This window comes from Oryx dammah, unplaced genomic scaffold (assembly GCF_014754425.2).
Source record: "Oryx dammah isolate SB20612 unplaced genomic scaffold, SCBI_Odam_1.1 HiC_scaffold_25, whole genome shotgun sequence".
Lineage (NCBI taxonomy): Eukaryota > Metazoa > Chordata > Mammalia > Artiodactyla > Bovidae > Oryx > Oryx dammah.
The window spans coordinates 62,798,793-62,820,838 of record NW_024070209.1 but is presented as its reverse complement, the minus strand read 5'-3'; the positions used below and the strand labels follow the sequence as shown (position 1 = coordinate 62,820,838).

General features: G+C 41.2%; 1 protein-coding gene and 1 long non-coding RNA gene across 3 annotated transcripts in view; one reads left to right on the top strand and one right to left on the bottom strand.

Annotated features, from left to right (window-relative positions):
* The first annotated feature begins 4,953 nt into the window (after nt 1-4,953).
* Nucleotides 4,954-20,841, top strand: LOC120851347. Its single transcript, XR_005718292.1, has 3 exons — nt 4,954-6,416; nt 17,426-17,431; nt 20,831-20,841. It is a non-coding gene; the product is annotated as an uncharacterized LOC120851347 (long non-coding RNA).
* ACTR2 (actin related protein 2) overlaps nt 11,099-22,046 on the bottom strand; it is a 40,513-nt gene continuing 29,565 nt past the window's right edge. For both annotated transcript variants that reach the window (XM_040224051.1, XM_040224050.1), the window contains 2 exons: nt 16,095-16,227; nt 11,099-12,774 (listed from right to left, as the gene is read on the bottom strand). In XM_040224051.1, coding sequence (XP_040079985.1) covers nt 12,604-12,774; nt 16,095-16,227 — 304 coding nt within the window. In that variant the 3' untranslated portion in view covers nt 11,099-12,603. The remainder of the gene's footprint in view (nt 12,775-16,094; nt 16,228-22,046) is intronic.

Below are 22,046 nucleotides of genomic sequence, written 5' to 3'. Positions count from 1 at the left end.
TACAATGTAGAAAAGCCACTAAATATGGGAAGAGAGTTCCTAAGATGCTTGGTGGCAACAAACATCATGACCAACATCCCCGAATACAGCACCAAAGAGGCAACAGTCAACCCAGGAAAAGTGCCCAGCTGCTAGGTTTTCTTCACGCGCACGAGTCTACTGTGCTTGCTTTCGCACGCACTGCCTTCTCTCTCTTGTTCTAGCCTTCCAAGGCTTATTTTGAATATGAACAATAAAATCTGGAAACTCTTCAAATCTTAGTTCTAAAGTGAACTTTTTGAGGAGATTGGTAGTAATAGCTGTTTCAAGCACCTGGAAATCTGTTGCTTCCAGATGAGAAGAAGGGGCCCAGAAAGGTGAGGTTTGGCCACAGCTACTGTGTCTGTTCTGTGCCGCTTCCCCGGTGGCCCAGTCGGTAAAGAATCTGCCTGCAATGCCCGAAACACAGGTTTGATCCTTGGATCAGGAAGAGCCTCCGGAGAAGGAGATGGCAACCCACTCCAGTATTCTCGCCTGGAGAATTTCATGGACAGAGGAGCCCAGCAGGCCACAGTCCTTGGGCTCACAAAGAGTAGGAGACGACTGAGTGACTAAACTATTGCTACTGTATCTGTGAACTGGCCATGACCAGGGTTTTCCAGAATGCGCCTTGCATTGTATTAATTGATGGGGGGCCAGAGAGAGGAGGTGAGAGGAAGGAGGCAATGATTATGAGAGGTACTTTGCACTGGGTAGATAAAAGTCCGCCCCCTACTTTGCATTGGGTAGATAAAAGTCCGCCCCCATTTCCTTCCTGTTAGACTTCCCTGAGACTAATGTGCTGCAAGGGAGGCTCAGGCAGTGATGCCCTAACTCGCTGGACCACACATAACACCTGGCCTGTAAGGTATCTTGTGGGGACTTGGGTTTCACCAAATACTCTTAGGGAAATACCCTAGGCTGTCTCTCACCCAGGTTAGAGCCCTTGCAGAATGCTTGACTTCTTCCAATTCAAAACTCAGCGAGTTTCATGCAAATACAAGTGAATTTAAATGTCACTGGCTTCAGACCTGTTTTGAGGGCTACTTAAAAAGGGAAGAAAGGATGACACCTGCAGACACGTAGTTCCTTTCAAGTTCTCTTGAATGCCTTGGGAAGTTTCTTTATGTTCTCCACTGTTTGATTTAGGAAATGCTACTCGAGGGTTTTCAACAATGAGACTCCTAACCTTACATGCAAACTTTACGATTAAATGACTGTAACTAACACAGGGTAAAAGAATGCTATCCAGTGAGGAAAAAAGATGTTTCCTACAAAGTCAGTACATAGGAACTTTCAAATGTGCTTATATTGCACAAATTGAAACAAACATTGTCATGAGTTGATTTTGGTTGTTTTCTTGTTTTGTTTCACTGTCAACTTTACAGATCTTCAAATTAATTCAACACATATACATGTACAAAACTTGCAAAAACTTTGGCTCCCATGCGAGCCGGCCCTCGAGCCTCTCACCAGAACAGCTGCACTAGGCTGATATTTGCAATTGCAACATACCATTTGGCTTAATAATCCTTGGCACCCTTTATATTGAGATAATTTAGTAGCCTATTAAAATGCCCACCACTCCTACTTTTTAAAGGTGTTTATTTGGTTCTATCCAAATCTTTTGATGTTAAGGTGTCGAAAAAACCCCATCTCTGACGCGTTGCCCACAGCAATCAATCCTGAAGAATCTTTGATTAGAAAAGTACTGAATTGTGAAGGTCACCAGGCAACAGTCCCCTTCCTCTAAAATAGTTTCTGCTGGAGACTGCTTCATTTGGAATGGGTTTTGATGAGCACTCGAGAGATCATTTCATACTTTTAATTCATATATTCACTTCTTTTAAACCACAGTTTTTTTAAAAAAGTGGTCATTTTCAACTAAATCAAATAATGTATATTTTATCCTGTCATGGAAAACTGAAGGCAGACCGGCAATATAAACGGCCTTGTGGTAAAACCTGCTAGATACACTTGTAAACAATTTTTGTATAGTACTTGATGCACCTAAAGATTCAGAAGTATAAGAGGAATCTGTTTCCAGGATCTCTTTAAACCAAGCCAGGCCCTCCACCCTCTCCATTGCTTTTTTCCTGGTATTTCCATTTCATATGAAAACATTTAACCCAGGTCCTAACCCTCAACTGTCCCATGAGTATGTGAACTACAGATCTTGCACATCTGAAATACTCTGCCTGCAGCTTTTTTTGCTTTTGCTTTGTTTTGTTTATCCTACACAACTTCCTTCCTTCCTTCCTACCCCTGGCTCCCCAGGGCTTTTAGAGATAGGCTAACCACTAATCACGTCCTCCTGCAGTCTTCCTGCAGCAGCAAGGGAGACTGAGAGCCAGACTCCTCCCTCTGCTCCTGGCCAAAGTGGGATGAAAACAGTAATGGCCATCTTAAACAGTACTGCAGGGATCTCTGGGAGATATCCTTGAATGCAGGGAGCAATTGAATTTAAGTGACACACAGCAGCCCTGAATGGGAGCAGAGTCACGGTCTCCAGAAGGCAACATCTCTTCTATGGTTTAGCCTCCAAAAATGGCTGGCCTCCCATTAGGTTGTTCCCCCATGGATGACAGTCACTCTGAGAGCTTGCTCACGCACTCGCCACGCTCCCGAGCATTCCACACAGGGCAAGTTCTCAGCAGATTTAAGTGATTCAAATGTTTCCCCTCCCCAAGTGTTCTTTTCAAGGGCCATTTGGATTCCAGGGGCCACTGCTAACCATAATGACTGACATTCTTTCCATTTCTTGCCTTCCTGTTGGGAGTGGAGATTTTGAAAACTCCATGGATGAATTTGTCAAGTTCTGATCTAAATTCAGGGCCAGAATGAACACCTGCTAGGCAAAGACTACCCCCCTTCCCACACCCCACAAAAAAGTTTGAGCTTGATAAATCCTCAAAGTGTGTGTGACAAGCCCCTCCAGATCTAAATGCCTTTGCCCAGCCGACCACTCAATCACTTGTTCACTCCCAGTATCCACTTAATTTTCTTCATGGGAATGGTTTGCTATAAACAGAAGAACAAGTTCTTACGGAGCACTTCATATCAAAGCGCTTTTTAAATGGCACTTGGGATGTCAACCACTCCGTCCGGGCTGGGGCACTTTACTCATCGGCCTGGGTTAAATAAAGGCACACAGGAGACAAGTGCTTTTTCCCAAGGTCTCTGAGGGGTGGGGTCATCAAGGCTTGGAGAGACAGATGGACTTGATGACCATCACATAGAACTGCTGCAGGGTGGTGCTGAAGCCAAGGTCGTGCAGTCAGAGATGCTTGGGTTCACCTCTACCTCTGAGTTTCCTAGCTCTGAGCTCCTGTTCCGGTGACTTTATCTGTTATCTGTTTTCCTATCTACAAAGTGAAGGTAATAAATCTGACTTAAATTGTAAGAGAATGCTGGTAAAGAGCCTGAGGGACCGCACCTGGTTCTTAGTGTGCGCTGAGGAAAGGATGATGGGTGATGACCATTACAGCTTTGTTTGTCACCACTTCATCCTTGTTGCTAATGCTTCCTGTGTGACTCCATTAATGAATGTAGGGCCTGAAGACCCCTGTTGGCTCAGCTCACAGAAAGCCAAAGAACTTTAAAAGTTCCAAGGACACTTAGGTAAGATACATTCTTAGAGACTTCCCTGGTGGTCCAAAGACTAAGACTCCATGCTTCCAATGCAGGAGGCAGAGGTCCAATCCCTGGTAGGGGAACTAAAATCCTGCATTCTGCAGTGTGGCCCCCAAATTTAAAAGATGTATTCTTGTTCTCTGAAAGGCCTCAAACCATGATCCTTTTCCAAAAGGGATTTCAAACAAATGGCATTTGAAACAGATGAGACTGGCAACACTTTCTTTTGTAAGTAAAATTAAGGTATAATAATAAAGGAAGCTGAGTTTCTCAAGGCATATAGTAGGGGGAGAAAGACAGAAATTAATAAGGAATCCAAGAGTCCCTGTTAGCGAAGTTCTAGACTGGACAGCCCTTATCTTCATTGTTAGAAAACTCTCAATTAAATGAAAGCTTTGGGGGGAAAAAAATGCCCAGATTTTTATCATTGAGGGTGTTTAATTCTGAACAAAACTTCCGAGGTTTCTGATTCATGTTTTTCCAAGTGCAAATGTGCCCTTCTGAGAGGGTGACCTCAGTTTCTGGAAGGAGGGCCAGGTATCTGCACCATCATTAGCTCCCCAAGAGGTTCTCAGGCACCCAAAAGTTTGAGAAGCACCAGCCTGAATGTCGCCAAAAAGGCTAGGAGAGGAAGAGTGGAGGTGTGGGGAAGGGAACACCTCGGAGACTTGGAATTCTCTCTTGGTCTGAATGGAATCATTTTACACCGACTGTCACAAATCCAGGAGATCTGGGTAACAGGTTTCCTCATTTCTCCTTGTAAATCAGCATGGATGTTCTTGGCCAGCCCTCTCCTTGCAGGGTGGGCAGCTGTGAGTTAAAACGAGGGGCTTATCTCCTCTTTGTCTCCTAACCCTGTCCTACCTTTTGCAGATATAACTCTTTCCCTGTCTGCTTCACAACTAATTGTTCCAGCAGACAGACAAGCTGCGAGCCTGAAGAAAACAGGATATATTCTTGGAAGTAATTACTGTACTAAAATTGAGTGGGGAAATGCCCCAGCTTTTGAATAAAATCAGCTAGAGAAGCAGCATTTAGTTTCGTTTGGCAGTTAACAACGCTTGAGTTCTAAGAGTTTAAGGTGTCACTTCACAGAATGTGGGAACAGCAAAGGATTTTTTGTGACTGGGACCGTATTCAAAAAATTTCCAGTCTCAATGATTTGACGGCCGACATGGGGGTGGGAGGGCCATAAATCTAAGCCTCTCTAGACTCTAAACACATGGGAATTTCATTACATAAATCTTTCCTATCATATATTTGTTCAAAAGACCCACAAATGCAACAAAACAGAACTTTCATTTAGAATGCTCAAGGAAGACTTTATTTTTTTAAAAAGACCTTGCAGAGTTCCATTGGCTGACACCACAAATCTTGGCTTCTTTTGAATGGGATGAACAGAAACATGTTTAATGCTACATATATAAAATGGAAAAGAAAGATAATTTTCAGCCAACTCTTTTTTGAGAATAGACTTATTCAAAACTTTAAAAAAAAGGCAACCATGAAATTGTCACACCATTTTAAAAGAATAGTAGCATAAAATCATAAGACTGTTTTCCAAGCACCGCCTCCACTTGTGTTCAAGAAAAGGCAAATAGCAAATCCACATTGTGAACAGCAAACACTCTGCTTGGGGGAACCTTGTAATTTTGCAATCAGTTTTTACGTCCCAAGAAAATGTACTGATAGCAGTCATTACCAGGGATGGCGGAACCTGGTGGGCTGCCGTCTATGGGGTCGCAAAGAATCGGACACGACTGATGTGACTTAGCAGCAGCTGCAGTACTATCAGACGTGGTGTTTAAAAGGTTGAACGATATTTGCTGTATGCTCTTGGGTGAAATGGAAAATTTAAGAGAACCTATCATGGTGACAACAGTAGGAATGAGATATGCAGGCAAACAAGAAAATGCATCCAACATCAACCACACACTCTCCATCCACAGAAAAGGCTAAAACTTACCAATATGGGCTATGTAAGAATTAGGTTCAGAAGATAAAAGTCACTTCCTACTCACCCAGAGGGTCCACCAAACTCCTTAGAGAAGGTTCCTGAGTTGAAAACTAACCACCTACTCACCTACAGCTGGTCACCTGTTTCTCTGGTGCATGGTACTCACCTGCAGCTGGTTACTTAATTCTGATACAAAGTAGCTACACAGCCTCCTGTCTCCTCTCCATTCAAATCTCTGGCTAAAACTGTTCTCACCAAAAAGAGCAAATGCAAGAGTAAGTTTTTGTTTCTCTCTCTAGTAGCTGTCAATTAACATATTAAAATTTCACAAACTTCCTAATTATGTAACGAACTGAGCTTATATTTGAAAAAAAAAAATCAAAACCCCAAACAACTATATATAGGGCTTCCCTGGGTAGCTCAGGTGGTGAAGAATCGGCCTGCAATACAGGAGACCCCGGTTCGATTCCTGGGTTGGGAACATCCCCTGGAGAAGGGACAGGCTCCCCACTCCAGTATTCTGGCCTGGAGAATTCCTTAGACTGTGTAGCTGGTCTCCACATTGCCTCCACCTTCCCTTGTATGTTAGTTGCATGGAGCTTGAAACAGATTTCTTCTTCAGAGTAAAACTAAGTCTGTGGTAGCTGGGCTCCTTGACTCGACTGCAAATCATTTCAATCCATCGAGCTGCTGTACTAACTTGAGTTCAGGGAGCTGGGAACCACGCAAGTCAGAAGCTAAGGAGAAAACATCTCTAAAAACAGTAATTTTGGAATAAGCACTGGATATTTGACCACTTCCAGCATCTGTCTACCTAGGCCCCAGGAAAGGAAAGCAAGCTTGCCCTCGTGACTTCCTCACTTCTCAGGAGCCTGTTTTCCCCAGTAGACTCAGGCCAAACTTACAGACCTTCCCTCCATTTAAATCACAAAGAGCTGCTAATCTTCATTAGGCATCTGTTTGAGTTACTGACTCCCTTTTAACTCTCACAAATGTGTAAATGTGCTTTAACTGGCCCATAAGTATTTGCATTTTGAACGAAACATATTATCACCACCTAAATTGAGGATATGTTTGGGGCAGTGAGGTGGAGGACAGTTGGTTTCTAGGGCTTGTTCACTTCTGAACCTGTTTGTGGAAGGCACTAGAATTTTTCAGAAGAGCAGGACAAGGGCATGCAGGTGTGGGCCCTGGGGAGTTAAATATCCTGTTAATATCCTACAGCAGGGGAGCGAGAGCTTTGGCAGGGTTCAGAACCACCAGCACAGCTGGGAAACAAGCAAATACTCAAACCCCAGAGTCAAATTTAGTATGTCAGAGTGGGGCCCAGAAATCTGCACTTTTAAATACTCCATGTGATTCTGACTTCAGAAAGATATTGAGGGGCAAATAATTTGAGTATTTAAAAATTTTAGGTAAATACACCCTAGCTACTTAATTTTCTACAGGACATTTAAACATTAAATTCCACCTAAGCTGCTAGGTAGAAACAAGCAAAATGGCTTCCCTAACTGGATAAGATCCTTTGAATTGTACCTAGACAATAGTTTTAGGTTCTAAACCTATATTCCTTGTCAACAGTTATTAAATTTAACTAATGCCAGATGCTTTCACATGTAGATAGATCTAAGAAAACATATACAAACACACACACACTTGGAGGTATATCGAAGATTTCATATTAAGGGGTCTAATGTGTATTATCAACTTATTTTCAATATTTGAACCTCAGTTAAGGCCCAAATTTTTTTAAATTTTTATTTTATATTGGAGTATAATTGATTAACAATGTTGTATTAGTTTCAGACATACAGCAAAGCAATTCACTTATTCATATACAGCTTATCTATTTCAAATTCCTTTCCCATTTACGTTAATACAGAATATTGAGCAGCCGTCCCTGCGCAATCCAGTAGGTCCTCGTTGATTATTTTAAACACAGCAGTATGTACATATCAATCTCAAATTCTCAATATATCCTGCCTGCTCCCACTTCCCCTCATCCCCTGTAACCCTAAGTTGTCCTCAGAGTCTGTGAGTCTGTTTCTGTTTTGTAAATAAGTTCACTTGTATCATTTAAAAAAAATATTCTACATATAAGTGATATCATATGATATCCACATAGCTACAAATGAAGGCCCAAATTTCTTACACTTCAAACACTGAGATGGCATGAAATATGAAAACATAAAAAGTTAATAGAACTAATTCTCACTCAGGAAATCCTTCGATTTTACTTCCCATAGACAGGAAATTTTCTTGTGCAGGATAGACCTATAATAAAAATTCCAACAGCCCCTGTACAAGGTATACTAATTTAACAAAAAAGGTCAAATTAAAATGTCAACCTTTAGTTGGTATTAATACTTTTACATTTGAGTATTTGTGATTACTTTTTTATGCATGGAGTTTTTACTCTTGAGAGTTGGGGCCCTGTTTCAAACCTCTGTTCAAGGAAGTACAAAGCAGCTGACTAGTTTCCTTTTTACTAATCTTAAACAAAACAAAAAAAGCATTCAACAGGTAAAAGCTCAACTTGATGTTAATGGCAAAAAGCAGTGTTCTCAGGGGTCTACCTTAGCCTTGAAAATTGTACCTTATCCTGTGATTGGTTTCTGCACATCCCAAACCTTCCTAGTTCATGGAAGCCTTGTTAAAATACTCTCTAATTCATCTGTTTCAAGGGAAATTATTTGCAGAGTCCTTTCTAGTCTTTCCCTTTTCCTCTACTGGGTAGGAGGAGTTGAGTGTAGGTATGAGAAAGACAGGCCAGGAACTCTGTTCTGCCCAAGGGAAGAGAAAGAGGATTTGATTCCCCCTACAGTTAGATGGGGCTTCCCTAGTGGCTCTCAGATGGTAAAGAATCTGCCTGCAATGCAGACCAGGGTTTGATCCCTGGGTCAGGAAGATTTCTGAATGGCACTCCTATACTCTTACCTTGAGAATTCCATAGACAGAGGAGCCTCACAGGCTACAGTCCACGTGGTCACAAAGAGTCAGACTGAGTGACTAACACTTTCACTTTACCCAGTTAAGATATTTTACATCTGCACATAACAAAAATTGAGATACAGTAGGTATAAAATTTATTTTTTTGTCATTGCTACAGTGAAGATGACTTAAACGAAAATATAATACCTTCTTTTTCCTTAACTTTGTATGTTATTTAACCAACAAAAAGCAAGATGCTTAAAGATGCTTTTAAAATGTTAAGTTTAATGTGAAAAAAAAAAATCACTGGAACTTACATTTGGCCCTCTAAAAAACGGGTTCCACATCTAAGGATTCAATCAACTGCAGATTGAAAACATTCAGGAAAAAAAATTCCAGAAAAATCCAACAAGCAAAACTTGAGTTTTCTGAATGCCCTAACAACTGTTTACACAGCCTTCATATTATATTATCAGACAAAATCTAAGAATGATTTACAGAACACAGGAGGATATATGTAGGTTACACATAAATACCATGCTGTTTTATATAAGGGGCTCTGGCGGCCTTGGATTTTGGTATCCTTGGGGGGACACGTGGGTAGTGTCCTGGAACCAATTCCCTGCTGATGCTAAGAGCTGCCTTATTTACATCCCAATTCTACTTTTATTCTATAGCTAAAGTTACCGCAATATGGTGGGGTTAAAAAGTCCGTAATTTGGCCTTTACAAAGTACTTAACACTTTCCCAGGTCCTTCTCCCACCTCCACTTACCTTGGATGTAGCATTTTCAATTTTCTGATAGTTCAAGAAATTTTAACTGGAGGAAAAAAGTGATCCTACAAATACCCCATGTACTGTGGGTCGTTGGACAAGTTCAAGGTTAGACAGCATGTTAAATATTGAGATAAAATCAATCCTTGAGTTTCTGGTTCACTTTTAGTTGGGTACCCTCCTCAAAGATTCTAAAATTAGCAGTAATCACCATACTCAATTGTACAAAGTTCTCAGTCAAAGTCTGTGTGTGGAAAAAAAACTGTGAAGAGCACCAAGACATTCACTGTATCCACAAAGATACCTAATACAGGGCCTGAGATTTTCTTCCTCTGTAACACGGAGAGAGAGGTCACGTGACAATTTAGGTGACCAGGAAGAGACTCCATATGAGACACCAGAGGACATCCTGGGAATTCTGGCAGTGAAGGGGAGCCATGAGATTCTAGCATGCAAGTTCAGGGAGAAGGAGAAACAAAAATACCTGCATCTATGCCTCAAAGGCTAGTATAAAAGTAAGAAAGAGTTGGCTTAATAAATTTTCATCTGTCTTTAGCTGTTTTGTTAAAAGTAACATGCCTAAAAGTCTGCAGATGTGAGCTAAAATGTCCTTGAGAAGAGACATGTTCATATAGGTCTCTCAAGCATTTCTAACACTGACAAAGCCTCCTTAAATCTTCTAGGAGACAGAGGGAAAAATGTCTCTAATAGAGCTTTAGCTATGACTTGCTCTTATTCTATTTTTTTCTTATGTATTTAAAATCATTTCAGAAATAAAGAACATACCAAAAGTTAAGTTCTTTTTTGTCAAATAATTTGACAGTGAACTGAACTTGGCTTAACAACTAGCATAAAGTTGTCTATCTGTCCTGTGTTAGCAAAAATGAAAATTTGAATAAAAATTAAAAAATGAAACCAAAGAGAAATACTATCGAGAGGAAAAACAAAGGAAAAATTCGAATGTACTTTGAAAAATCTGATTTTTTCCCTCAATCAAAAAGAAGTGTATTTATGTTACAATCAGGATGTTTGACTTTCCATTGATCTCTCAAAATACTTTCCAGATATTGTTGACAGTGCTCAGAACTGTGTAAAAGCTAACATCCAATACCATTTTAAGGAAAAAAGTTCAAATGTAGGACTTATTTCTAAGAAACACTTCTCGAAGGTCAAGGCATTGGCAATTCTAATTTTAAAAGAAAAGAATTTTAAACATCATTGGGAATTTAAGTGACAATGGTTTTCAAGAGCTATAAATCACATCTTTTAAAACAGAAAACATTTTCACTTCTGAAGGGCTCATACCTGACAACTCCAATTAATGATATTTCCCCACCCCACCCACAAATCACCATACTAAATGCATTATTTTACCTTAGAATGGGAAAATTTAAAAATGTAATAAAAAAATTATACTGTCTATATATTAATACATTTTAACGGTCATGTTTGATAGCAAAATTACAAAATTAAAACCAAATTCTACATTCAAGGGACAAACGTCTTCTTTGTTTTATTTAAGAGTCTATTCCATTCTTTGTTGTTTTCTGTCTCCATATTTTAAAATCATGATCAAAGGTCAGGAGTCAATCCATTTACCTGAAATAAACAACTGGTAGATACTAGTTCTGCACTTATGTCCTTTAACAACTCAGTATTCAAAAGTCTAGGGGGATTGGTAAGTACATAATTTAGGGACATTTTAGAATTCCAAAGTAACTATACCCATGTCCCTAAAATCTTACAGACATTATTCACAGGCTTATTCATGTGTACTGAAGCATGTCCAGCATGCAGGCAAACTTCTTTTATTTGTTCAAATTGAGGTAAAAGAGACAAAAAATACATAATATTAACAGAAGTGATACAATCTCTTATTACTTTATTTTTCAATTTAGAAGGATTTCAAGTCTGGGTACTATTTGATATTTTTTTCATATACCAAGCAATACCGACAGGATTCATAAATATGCTTTTCTGACAGGAAAGTCTGCTAACATTTACAAAATACCAACTTTTCTTTCAAGCCTAAGATGGCTAAGATTTAATAGTTAAGATTAGTTTTTTCAGTACAAATACATATTTAAATCTTGATTTATGGGGGGCCAACATTTTAAATAGTCATATTTTACTCCACTTCCAGGTTTTAAATCAAAACATACCAACAACAAAAGAAAATTAGTGAAAATTACCCAACTGGCAGAAAGTCCCATATTTCAATGTTATTTTTAACCCAATAATTATAACCTACTGCCAGTAATTATTTATATGTATCTACTTGTTTTTATTAAATAAGCACTGGTCGGTTATATAAAACAATTTTTCAAGAATGGTACTTGGCACTGGGTTACCTTAATGCTTCTGGTATAAATAGAAGCACTTAGAAAAAATACCAGCTCTTAAGCACTTTGTCTGAAATTTGAATTTCCAAAAGCATTTTTTCAATGTTACTTTTGCACTGATAGATTCTAGGAAGTCTAATCCCAGCTGACATGGTTAATTTTAAAAAAACAAATAAAAAATCCCCAAACCACATAGTAACGGGACACTACAGCTGCTTTTTACATCATATGGAAACAGTTCCAGGCAGACCAAAAGTAGAAGAAAACCGCCAAATCAAAGTATTGTAAATAAAGTTCATCTCCCGTACCCTAGAGCAGAAAAGCTCAAAAATCAAAAAATGAATATCAAAAGACTACCCCTGTCCTCCACACAAAAACCCACCCAAACAGTTTAGTTCTGAGCCTACCATTTCCCTAAAATGTTAATACCAGAAACTTTAAGGTACTTAAAGCTGCAGCAGTAACTGTAGAAAGCACCACACTACAGAGGAAACTCCACAAAGGGTTCAGCAGCCACCCACCCAGTCCTGACCACCCCCACCCCAGTAATATGTAAAAGCTCCTGTTAAAGTTTTTTTCTTATGCTAATAAAGGCATACCACCTAGTGTGCTAAAGACTAAAACTAGCAGCATTAGAGCAGTAAAGTGAAAATAGGAAGCCTACAGGAATGATCTAAATGCCTACTGAGAAGAAACAAAGCAGCAGAGAGGACCCTTGCCCTCTCCTGTGTTCGCAGGGAAGTGGCAGAATTAAACAGTCAGATTTACCCACACTAACCCAAATTTAACAAAGCTTCCGCAAGACACCAGAATAAAACCTGACCTTTCCAGTCAGAGGGCACAGACAGACAGGCCTCTTCCAGGTCCTGGAGTTGAATGAGTTCAAAGACTGGCAGTAATGGAAAAAAAGAAAGCACATTAGGGTGTGATGGGAACCAGCTTCACAGTTTATCGAACCGTCACCCCGAGTTTCTCCAGCACACGAACACCCTTTTCTTGGTATTCCTGTCGGGTCATCCAGAAGTTGTCTTTGTCCTTCATGATGTCCGCTAGAACTGCACCTCCTAGGAAAACCATGTGCTTCCTGCGGGGCGGGTCTTCAATGCGGATCTTGAATTTCTAAAGAGGAGACAGTAAAATGTCACACGTGCATGGTGTTTTCTATCTTATCAAAATGACTTTTTCTTAAATTCTCACAAAGGTCCTATGATGTATACATGTGAAGGAGACCCCCAACTCACAGTCTGGAGATCGCAAATCCATCCCAGTGTGTTTAGAACACTCCCTACTTACACCTGTGGCCCCATCGTTAACTGCACCCCTCATCCCTCTCAAAAACCATCCTGATATGAACGCTGAATTCCACGGTCACCCCACTAAAAGCCCAAGTACCGGAGCCCTGACTGTGACAGGTGTCTCACGGACAGGCAAATAAATCAGCCAGCCAGCTATCAAGTGAAGAGTTGGGATAAGAGGACTTGTACTTTCTTCAAGGTCTCATGCCCTTATGATTGTAGTCCCAGGCAACAAAGTAAGATTTAAGTTCTTATAAGCAAAGCTCACTTTCTATTGTCTCAAATTCAAACGAATGTTTGAATAAACAAGGCCAAATATGGTCAAGATAAATTATGAGAATGTTGGAAAAAATGAACACAGTAAACAAAATTAAAGACAAGCAGGAAAAGCTTTACACTCTGTAGCCACTCTTAGCTGTCTAACAAGGAGAGACCTCCTTCTGTCTGGTAAGTCAACACATGAAAGAGAAACCTTAAAATGAAGTAGCAGTTTTATTTACAAAGTCACAAATCGTGCAAAAAAACTCAAAATAACTATGTCATCTTAACTGTCTTTATGTCACATACATGAACTGTAGGATCTGTCATAATATATGACATAGAAAAACACCTGTTTACTGATTAATTCTGAGGCTAACCAATTGTTCTAACTGTTCTAGTTACTTTTTCACCCCTAGGCAGGGGCCAGCAAACTTCTACAGGGATCAGAGGGAAAGTACTCGAAGCTCTGCGGGGTCTACTGTGGCAACAGCTAAAGGCAGCCAGAGACTGTGTGACAACAGGTGACACATTAGGTGACAAGAATCCGCTTGGCCATGTTCCCAAAAGCTTCATTTATCAAACAGCCAGGTCTGGCCTGGGGCTGTGTTCTGGCCACCCTGCTCCCGGGGAAACCTGGCTAGCCCTTGAGGACACCGCTGCCCCTGCAGCTTTTGCAACGGGCTGCTGTTTCTCACTACTGCCATTCCAGAGACCCTCAGAAACTCGCCCTTCTGGGCCATTCCAGCCACCACTCTCTGGGCCCATGGTGTCTACAGAGCCCCATGAGGAGGAATTCTCCTCAGACCTGCTTGGTGGCACGTGTGCGCACTCTCTCCACCACGTCCTGACGCCATCCTCAGTTACCCTGTCCTTCTCTGCCTTGCTTGGCAGAATCCCATTTCAGCTGATCAACTCTCTCCTCTGCCCCTGCCCTCAAGCGACTGAGCGCAGGGTGAGAAAAACTCAACATCCACTTTAAGCTTTACCTCAACTGAGCCCCTCAGAGATGCTCAGCAACCCCGTGACATTTCTCTTCTCTCTTCCACTCTCTAAGACACCACTTTACACCTCCTCATTTATTTTACAAACATCTACCAGCTCCTCCCTCCTCTGAGAGCCTCCTAACCCATACTGCGACGGTCACCTTTCTTCCTCCCTTTCCTCAAGCATGTACTCACCACATCAGACTTAATGATCCTTTAAACAAATCAGATACTACTTTCTCTGCTCAAGATCCTCCCAAGACTTTCTATCTCAAAAGAAGGAAAGCCAAAATCTTTACCATGGCTGAAGGAGACTTGCGTCCTGACTGCCTTCCTCTTTTTTGGGTCGTACCATGTGGCATGTGGGATTAGCTCCCCACCAAGGATCGAACCCATACCCCCTGCAGTGCAAGTGTGAAGTCTTAACTACTGGATCGCCAGGGAAGTCCCCCGACTGCCTCTCTGCACTCACCTCCCAGTCCCCTCCCCTGCTTACTCTGTCCAGCCATTCCTACACACTCCCCATAACTGAGGACTGTTACTACTGCCTGGAAGATTCTTCCCCCCAGAGAGTCAGGCTCCTCATTCCCTTCAGCCTTTGTTCAAAAGTTATCTCATTGGGCCCCTTCTCTGATCACTCTACCTGAAAGAGCACACCATCTCCCCAAATCACTACCACTTTCAAGCCCCTAACCTGACTTTTCCTCATAGTGCTTATTACTAACCGAAGTATTATTCACAGACTAAAAGCAAATATTTTTAGTTTTGTTCACCACTGTTTTGCCTAGACAAGTGTTTGGCACATAGAAGGAGTTCAAGAAGTATTTGCTAAATAATCATCTAAGACTGACTTTAAATTATATGTATAACTCAATAAAACCACACAGATGAGTGAAGTACTTCGACAACATGCCTCCTTTAAGTCTTTTAATCTGTTTAATGTATGAGTCCATACAGAATTTAATTTCAGTAATTTGAGTCACAAATGAAAGATGTAATATAGTGTGTCTCCAATATATAAAGCCCTCTGTATGATGTAATCTTATTATCTAAAACAACTGATCAAAGTTGGCAAGATGAACCAGAGAGATTTTTTTTAAACAAAATTAAAATGTTTTATTTTATGCTGCTTTTCTTTTTTTAAATATACATTTATTTATTTTAATTGGAGGCTAATTACTTTACAATACTGTAGTAGTTTTGCCTTACATTGACATGAATCCACCACGGGTGTACATATGAACCTCAGAGATTAACTTAGACGACTCCTAGTTGAGCATGTAGTATGTATAGATAGTGTACTTCACACAGTCCAGGGTTTGTAGAAAAAAATCAATGTCAAATAACCATCAACTGTTACACCCTGGTTTAAAATTTTTTTCCATTCTATGTATTAACAACTCATTTAAAGTCTGCTTTAAGAGCTATGATTGTTGACATGGATGCAAAAGAACTGGAGACTATCTGACTGGGGAGATAAAAGACATACACAAAAAACAGCCAGAAAATAATTTTATATCAGAAATATGAAACAGTCCAAGAGTAGCACCGAATGTTGATGACATATTAAAAAAAACACAACAGCCTTTCTCCACAGTACAGCAGGTTCTTCCCACCCAGGTACAGGCACCCTGGTTCCAGGCTATTTGTTACAGATGAACCAAAACATGTATCACTGGACCCACTGCCTCAGTTCACTGAGTAGAAAGGTGAGCTGGCACTAGGACTGCTGAGACAAAGCTCATCTTGAACCACTTCCTCCTTTTTAAGGCTGCACTGGACTGCAGTAGACATTTGTTCAGGAAGACTTCTTGCTCCCTCTGGTGGTTGTCAAGATTCACAAGCTATTTTACAGGGTTTTAACAGTATGCTAACAGTTGGAGTATTGACTGATACTTACAGAAAGTTTTTCCACATCACCCTTCAATACTCGTTCTAAGTAAAGCTGTTTAAGCTCTCGTTCCAACCGGGATGGCAGACCAGGGTACATAGTAGACCCTCCAGAAAGCACAATGTGCTTATAGAACTCAGATCTAGGAAGACACAACAGGTATTCATTAGGGGTTTCAGATTAGGAAAACATTATCTCAAGAGTTGCTTTTATTTACATTAGCCTCAGGTGGTTGCTGGGAGAATTAAATAAAATCCAACATGTAAACTGCAGGGCTGAATGCTTGCTATTACTACTATAAACAGATAACAAACTATATATAAAATATTTATATCATTTTGATGACAATACTCCTAAAGCACATAACACATTTTCTTGCAAATGTAACTAAGTCTTTCAATAACGACTAGTTCACGTAACAAAGGAGCGGTATTTGGGCTGTGCTGTAATAGTGCTTCCATGGAGCCACTTAGATGTGGTTGTCTACTATAATAAACTATATTCCACCATGACTCCACTTTTAGCTTTTGAATTTTTCCATTTGCCTTTTGTAGTTTTCCCTTTTGTTTCTCTACTTTGAGGCCGCTGGCTATTATTTTTGGTTAGACTGATGTGCTTGCTTCTAATAGCAGTCCTGTCTTTCTTCCTTAAATATGCTGTTGGTCATGATACCAGATAATCAAATCTAAAGTGCATATGGAGTAAAAGTATTAACAGTACAATCTAAGTGAGGGTTGGAGGAGCTTTTTTTAGTAAAACTCAGGAGCTAAGTTGTATCCATTTTGGCTTCATTCAAACTCACTTCTAGGTTTTACTTCCTTTCAGGTTCTCAAGGGCTCAGGCTATTGTAATTCTAGCTTCTAGAAGTTTTGTATTGTATTTAATTGCAGATGCATGCATGAATGTAACATAAACTAAGCAGCTGAAGTATAGCTACATGTGGTATATGCCCATGAGCATTTACATGTATGCTTTCAATACACTGAACATGCAGAACAAAATCTGAGTGCTGCAAGTTTCCAACGCTAGCAATGTGGAAAGGGTACTGAACCTGACTCCAGTGCTTTAGCATCACCAAACTTCAATCACCACCAACAGGTATGCACTTTTAAATACAATCTTGCTACTAATGATCATTACATCAAGGGACAAAAGCATCTACCCAATCCCCACTATGAGAACTTATCATAATTATGAAGTCTAGATTAGACTTCTGATCATCTTCCATTAGATTTATAGCTTGTTCTAAGCCAATTGCTATTTTTACTAATTACCATTATTGTCCTGTTCCCCAGCCTCCCACAAAAATTAGGCGGTTATTTCATTAGGGTTAAATAAAGAAGTAAGTAAACACTTGCTTAGTAAAATGTTTCTGAGTGAATCTCTCAACTTGGGTGAAGAGGAGAGCTTTCTGTGACTCAAACTCAAGCTGCAATAAAAGATTATAAATCTTCTTATATAACTAAATAAAACCAAAATTTTGTGTGGCCAGAAATACCAGAAGAGACAAATGAAAAATTACAAAATATCTGCAAATGGATCACGGAGCTCAAATAAAATGAACTTCTTTAAAAATTGAGAGAAAAAAAAACTACAAAAATTTTACAGATAACAGGCAAAAGCCACAAGCTGATAATTCACCAAGAAAAGATATAAAAATGGTCCATAGGGCTTTCCAGTTGGCTCCAGTGGTAAAGAACCTGCCTGCCAATGCCAGAGACATAAAAGACTTGGATTCAGTCCCTAGGTTGGGAAGATGCCCTGGACGAGGCCATGGTATAACCCACTCCTGTATCTTTGCCTGGAGAACCCCCATGGACAGACGAGCCGGAGGGGCTCCAGTCCAAAGGGTTGCAAAGTTGGACACAATTGAAGCGACTTAGCACACAATACATAGAAAACTATATGCAACTTCAATCTTAAGAGAAATGCAAGTTAAAATTACATTGAGATATCATTTCTCACTCATTAGACTGACGTGCAAGTAAAATGCTGACAAACTGTGAACAGCTGTAGTGTCCTCAGACATGACTGTAGGAAAGAGAAGGGAATTGAGCAATAACAAAACCACATGCATTTGCCTTTTGACCCAACTAGTCCCCGCTCAGGCATTTTTTCAGGACATATATTCCAACAAATCAAAGATACAGTGTGCGCAAGGTTATTAATTGCAGCATTATCTGTCAGCATAAATACTGGACCCTACCTAGATAACCAGGATTCACTGAAGAAGCCATTATATGTACACACTGGAAAAAAGAACAACAACAACAACATATAGGAAGTGGTATAAGATTGTTTAGGATATATTAAGAGAAAAAAACAAAGTTCAAAAGAGTATTTACAGGATGCTACCTCTTGTGTAAGAAAATAAGAAACAGAAGGAGGAGCACTAAGGTGAAAGACAACAGGTGGGGAGAGTAATACTTCTGAGTGTCCTTTCTTTGTTTAGTTTTGACAGCCTCTTCAGAAACCAAAATTAAAGATGAGCTGGGAATATCCTGTGCCACAAAACAGAATGAAATGGAACGTGCTCAAAAGAGATGAGGGTGCAAAGAGCCCCTGGAGAAGGAAACCACACCCCACTCCAATGTTCTTGCCTGGAGAATCCCACCAACAGAGGAGCCTGGTGGGCTACAGTCCATGGAGTCTCAGAGTGTCTGACATGGCTTAGAGACCAAACAACAACAAAGGACACAGAAGCCTGCTTGAAGGGGCTCTCATAGGCCAAATCACGAACAATATAACAATTCAAAATGAAATAAGGCAGATATAAAAAATCATAATCCACTGAATAAAATTACAAGTCCATACTGATACTTAACAAAACCAAGGGAGAAGGAAAGGCAGTTCCTTATGCGAGAATACCAACTAACAGACACACAAGGAACGACAGAGTTAGAAACACCATCTTTCTGCGACCATCACAATAAAAACGGACTTAGGGAAAAATCACCAACTGATGACAAAAGGGGTGGAAGTCAGAAACTGATGAAGAATAGGAGATTTACATGGTCTCCAAAGTGTTTTCGGGCTCCTCTGGCGGCTCAGACGGTAAAGGATCTGCCTGCAATGCAGGAGACTCAGGTTCATTCACTGGGTTGGGAAGTTCTCTTGGAGAAGAGCATGGCTACCCACTCCAGTATTCTTGCCTAGAGAATTCCATGGACAGAGGAGCTTGGTGGGCTACAGTCCATGGGGTTGCAGAGAGTTGGACACTACTGAAAGTACTTTCCCACAAATTACTTATACATCAAGAAAAAAAAGAAAACCTACACAATGGAGAGGACGCTCAGAGGACTCAAACAAACCTTGTATGTACCAGGACCCAGGGACCTCACAGAGACTGAGACAGAACTGTGTTTGAGTGTCTCCTGTGGAGGCACGGGTCGGCAGTGGTCTGGCGCAGGGACAGGGGCTCTGGGTGTGGATATGGCATAAGTCCTCTTGGAGGAGGTCGCCATTAACCCCACCATAAAGCTGCCAGAACGTACACAGGACTGGGAAATAGATTCTTGGGAGGGTTCAACAGAATCTTCTGCACCAAGACCCAGGAGAAAGGAACAGTGACCCCACAGGAGACTTGCCTATGGGTGTCCAGGAGCCTCTGGCAAAGGTGTGGGTTGGTGGTGGCCTGCTGCAGGGTTGGGGTCTCGGACTGTAGCAGTACATGCATGGGATCTTTTGAGGGAGGTCAGCATTATCTTCATTACCTCCACCAGTTTGGCCCCAGCTAAATAGCTGGGCTCTTCTCTGGGGGCTCAGATGGAAACGTATCTGCCTACAATGCGAGAGACATGGGATTGATCCCTGGGATGGGAAGATCCCCTGGAGAAGGAAATGGCAAACCACTTCAGAACTCTTGCCTGGAAAACCCCATGGACAGAGGAGCCTGGTAGGCTACAGTCCATGAGGTGGCAGAGTTGGACACAACTGAGCAACTTCACTTTCACGTTCAAATAGCAGAGAGGGAACACAGCTCCACCCATCAACAGAAAATTGGATTAAAGATTTACTGAGCATGGCCCAGTAATACCTAAACCATGAACTTCCAGATGTTCAAGCTGGTTTTAGAAAAGGCAGAGGAACCAGAGATCAAATTGCCAACATCTGCTGGATCATGGAAAAAGCAAGAGAGTTCCAGAAAAACATCTGTTTCTGCTTTACTGACTATGCCAAAGCCTTTGACTGTGTGGATCACAATAAACTGTGGAAAATTCTGAAAGAGATGGAAATACCAGACCACCTGACCTGCGTCCTGAGAAATCTATATGCATGTCAGGAAGCAACAGTTAGAACTGGACATGGAACAACAGACTGGTTCCAAATAGGAAAAGGAGCATGTCAAGGCTGCATATTGTCACCCTGCTTATTTAACTTCTATGCAGAGTACATCATGAGGAACGCTGGGCTGGAAGAAGCACAAGCTGGAATCAAGACTGCCGGGAGAAATATCAATAACCTCAGACATGCAGATGACACCACCCTTATGGCAGAAAGTAAAGAGGAACTAAAAAGCCTCTTGAAGAAAGTGAAAGAGAGTGAAAAAGTTGGCTTAAAGCTCAACATTCAGAAAACTAAGATCATGGCATCCGGTCCCATCACTTCATGGGAAATAGATGGGGAAACACTGGCTGACTTTATTTTTTGGGGCTCCAAAATCACTGCAGATGGTGATTGCAGACATGAAATTAGAAGACACTTACTCCTTGGAAGGGACTTCCCTGGTGGCTCAGATGGTAAAGCATCTGTCTACAATGCGGGAGACCCGGGTTCAATCCCTGGGTTGGGAAGATCCCCTGGAGAAGGAAATGGCAATCCACTCCAGTACCATTGCCTGGAAAATCCCATGGACAGAGGAGCCTGGTAGGCTACAGTCCACGGGGTCGCAAAGAGTCAGACACGACTGAGTGAATACTCCTCAGAAGGAAAGTTATGACCAACCTAGATAGTATATTCAAAAGCAGAGACATTACTTTGCCAACAAAGGTCCATCTAATCAAGGCTATGGTTTTTCCACTAGTCATGTATGGATGTGAGAGTTGGACTGTGAAGAAAGGTGAGCACCGAAGAATTGATGCTTTTGAACTGTGGTGTTGGAGAAGACTCTTGAGAGTCCCTTGGACTGCAAGGAGATCCAACCAGTCCATTCTGAAGGAGATCAGTCCTGGGTGTTCTTTGGAAGGAATGATGCTAAAGCTGAAACTCCAGTACTTTGGCCACCTCAGTGAAGAGTTGACTCATTGGAAAAGACTCTGATGCTGGGAGGGGGACGACAGAGGATAAGATGGCTGGATGGCATCACCGACTGGATGGACATGAGTCTGAGTGAACTCTGGGAGTTGGTGATGGACAGGGAGGCCTGGTGTGCTGCGATTCATGGGGTTGCAAAGAGTCGGACATGCAAAGAGTCGGCCGCGACTGAGCGACTGAACTGAGCATGGCCCCGCCCATCAAAACAAGATGCAGTATTTCCCTCAGTCAGTCCATCACATCAGGAAGCTTTCATAAGCCTCTTATCCTTTTCCATCAAAGGGCAGACAGACTGAAAACCACAATCACAGAAAACTAACCAATCTAATCACATGGAGCACAGCCTTGTCTGACTCAATGAAACTGTGAGCCATGCCGTGTAGGGCCACCCAAGACAGATGGGTCATGGTGAAGAGTTCTGACAAAATGTGGTGCACTGGAGAAGGAAATGGCAAACCACTTCAGTATTCCTGCCTTGAGAACCCCATGAACAGTATGAAAAGGCAAAAAGATAGGACACTGAAAGATGAACTCCCCAGGTTGGTAGGTGCCCAATATGCTACTGGAGATCAGTGGAGAAATAACTCCAGAAAGAATGAAGAGATGGAGACAAAGCAAAAACAACACCCAGTTGTGGATGTGACTGGTGATGGAAGCAAGTTCCAATGCTGTAAAGAGCAATATTGCACCTGGAATGTTAGATCCATG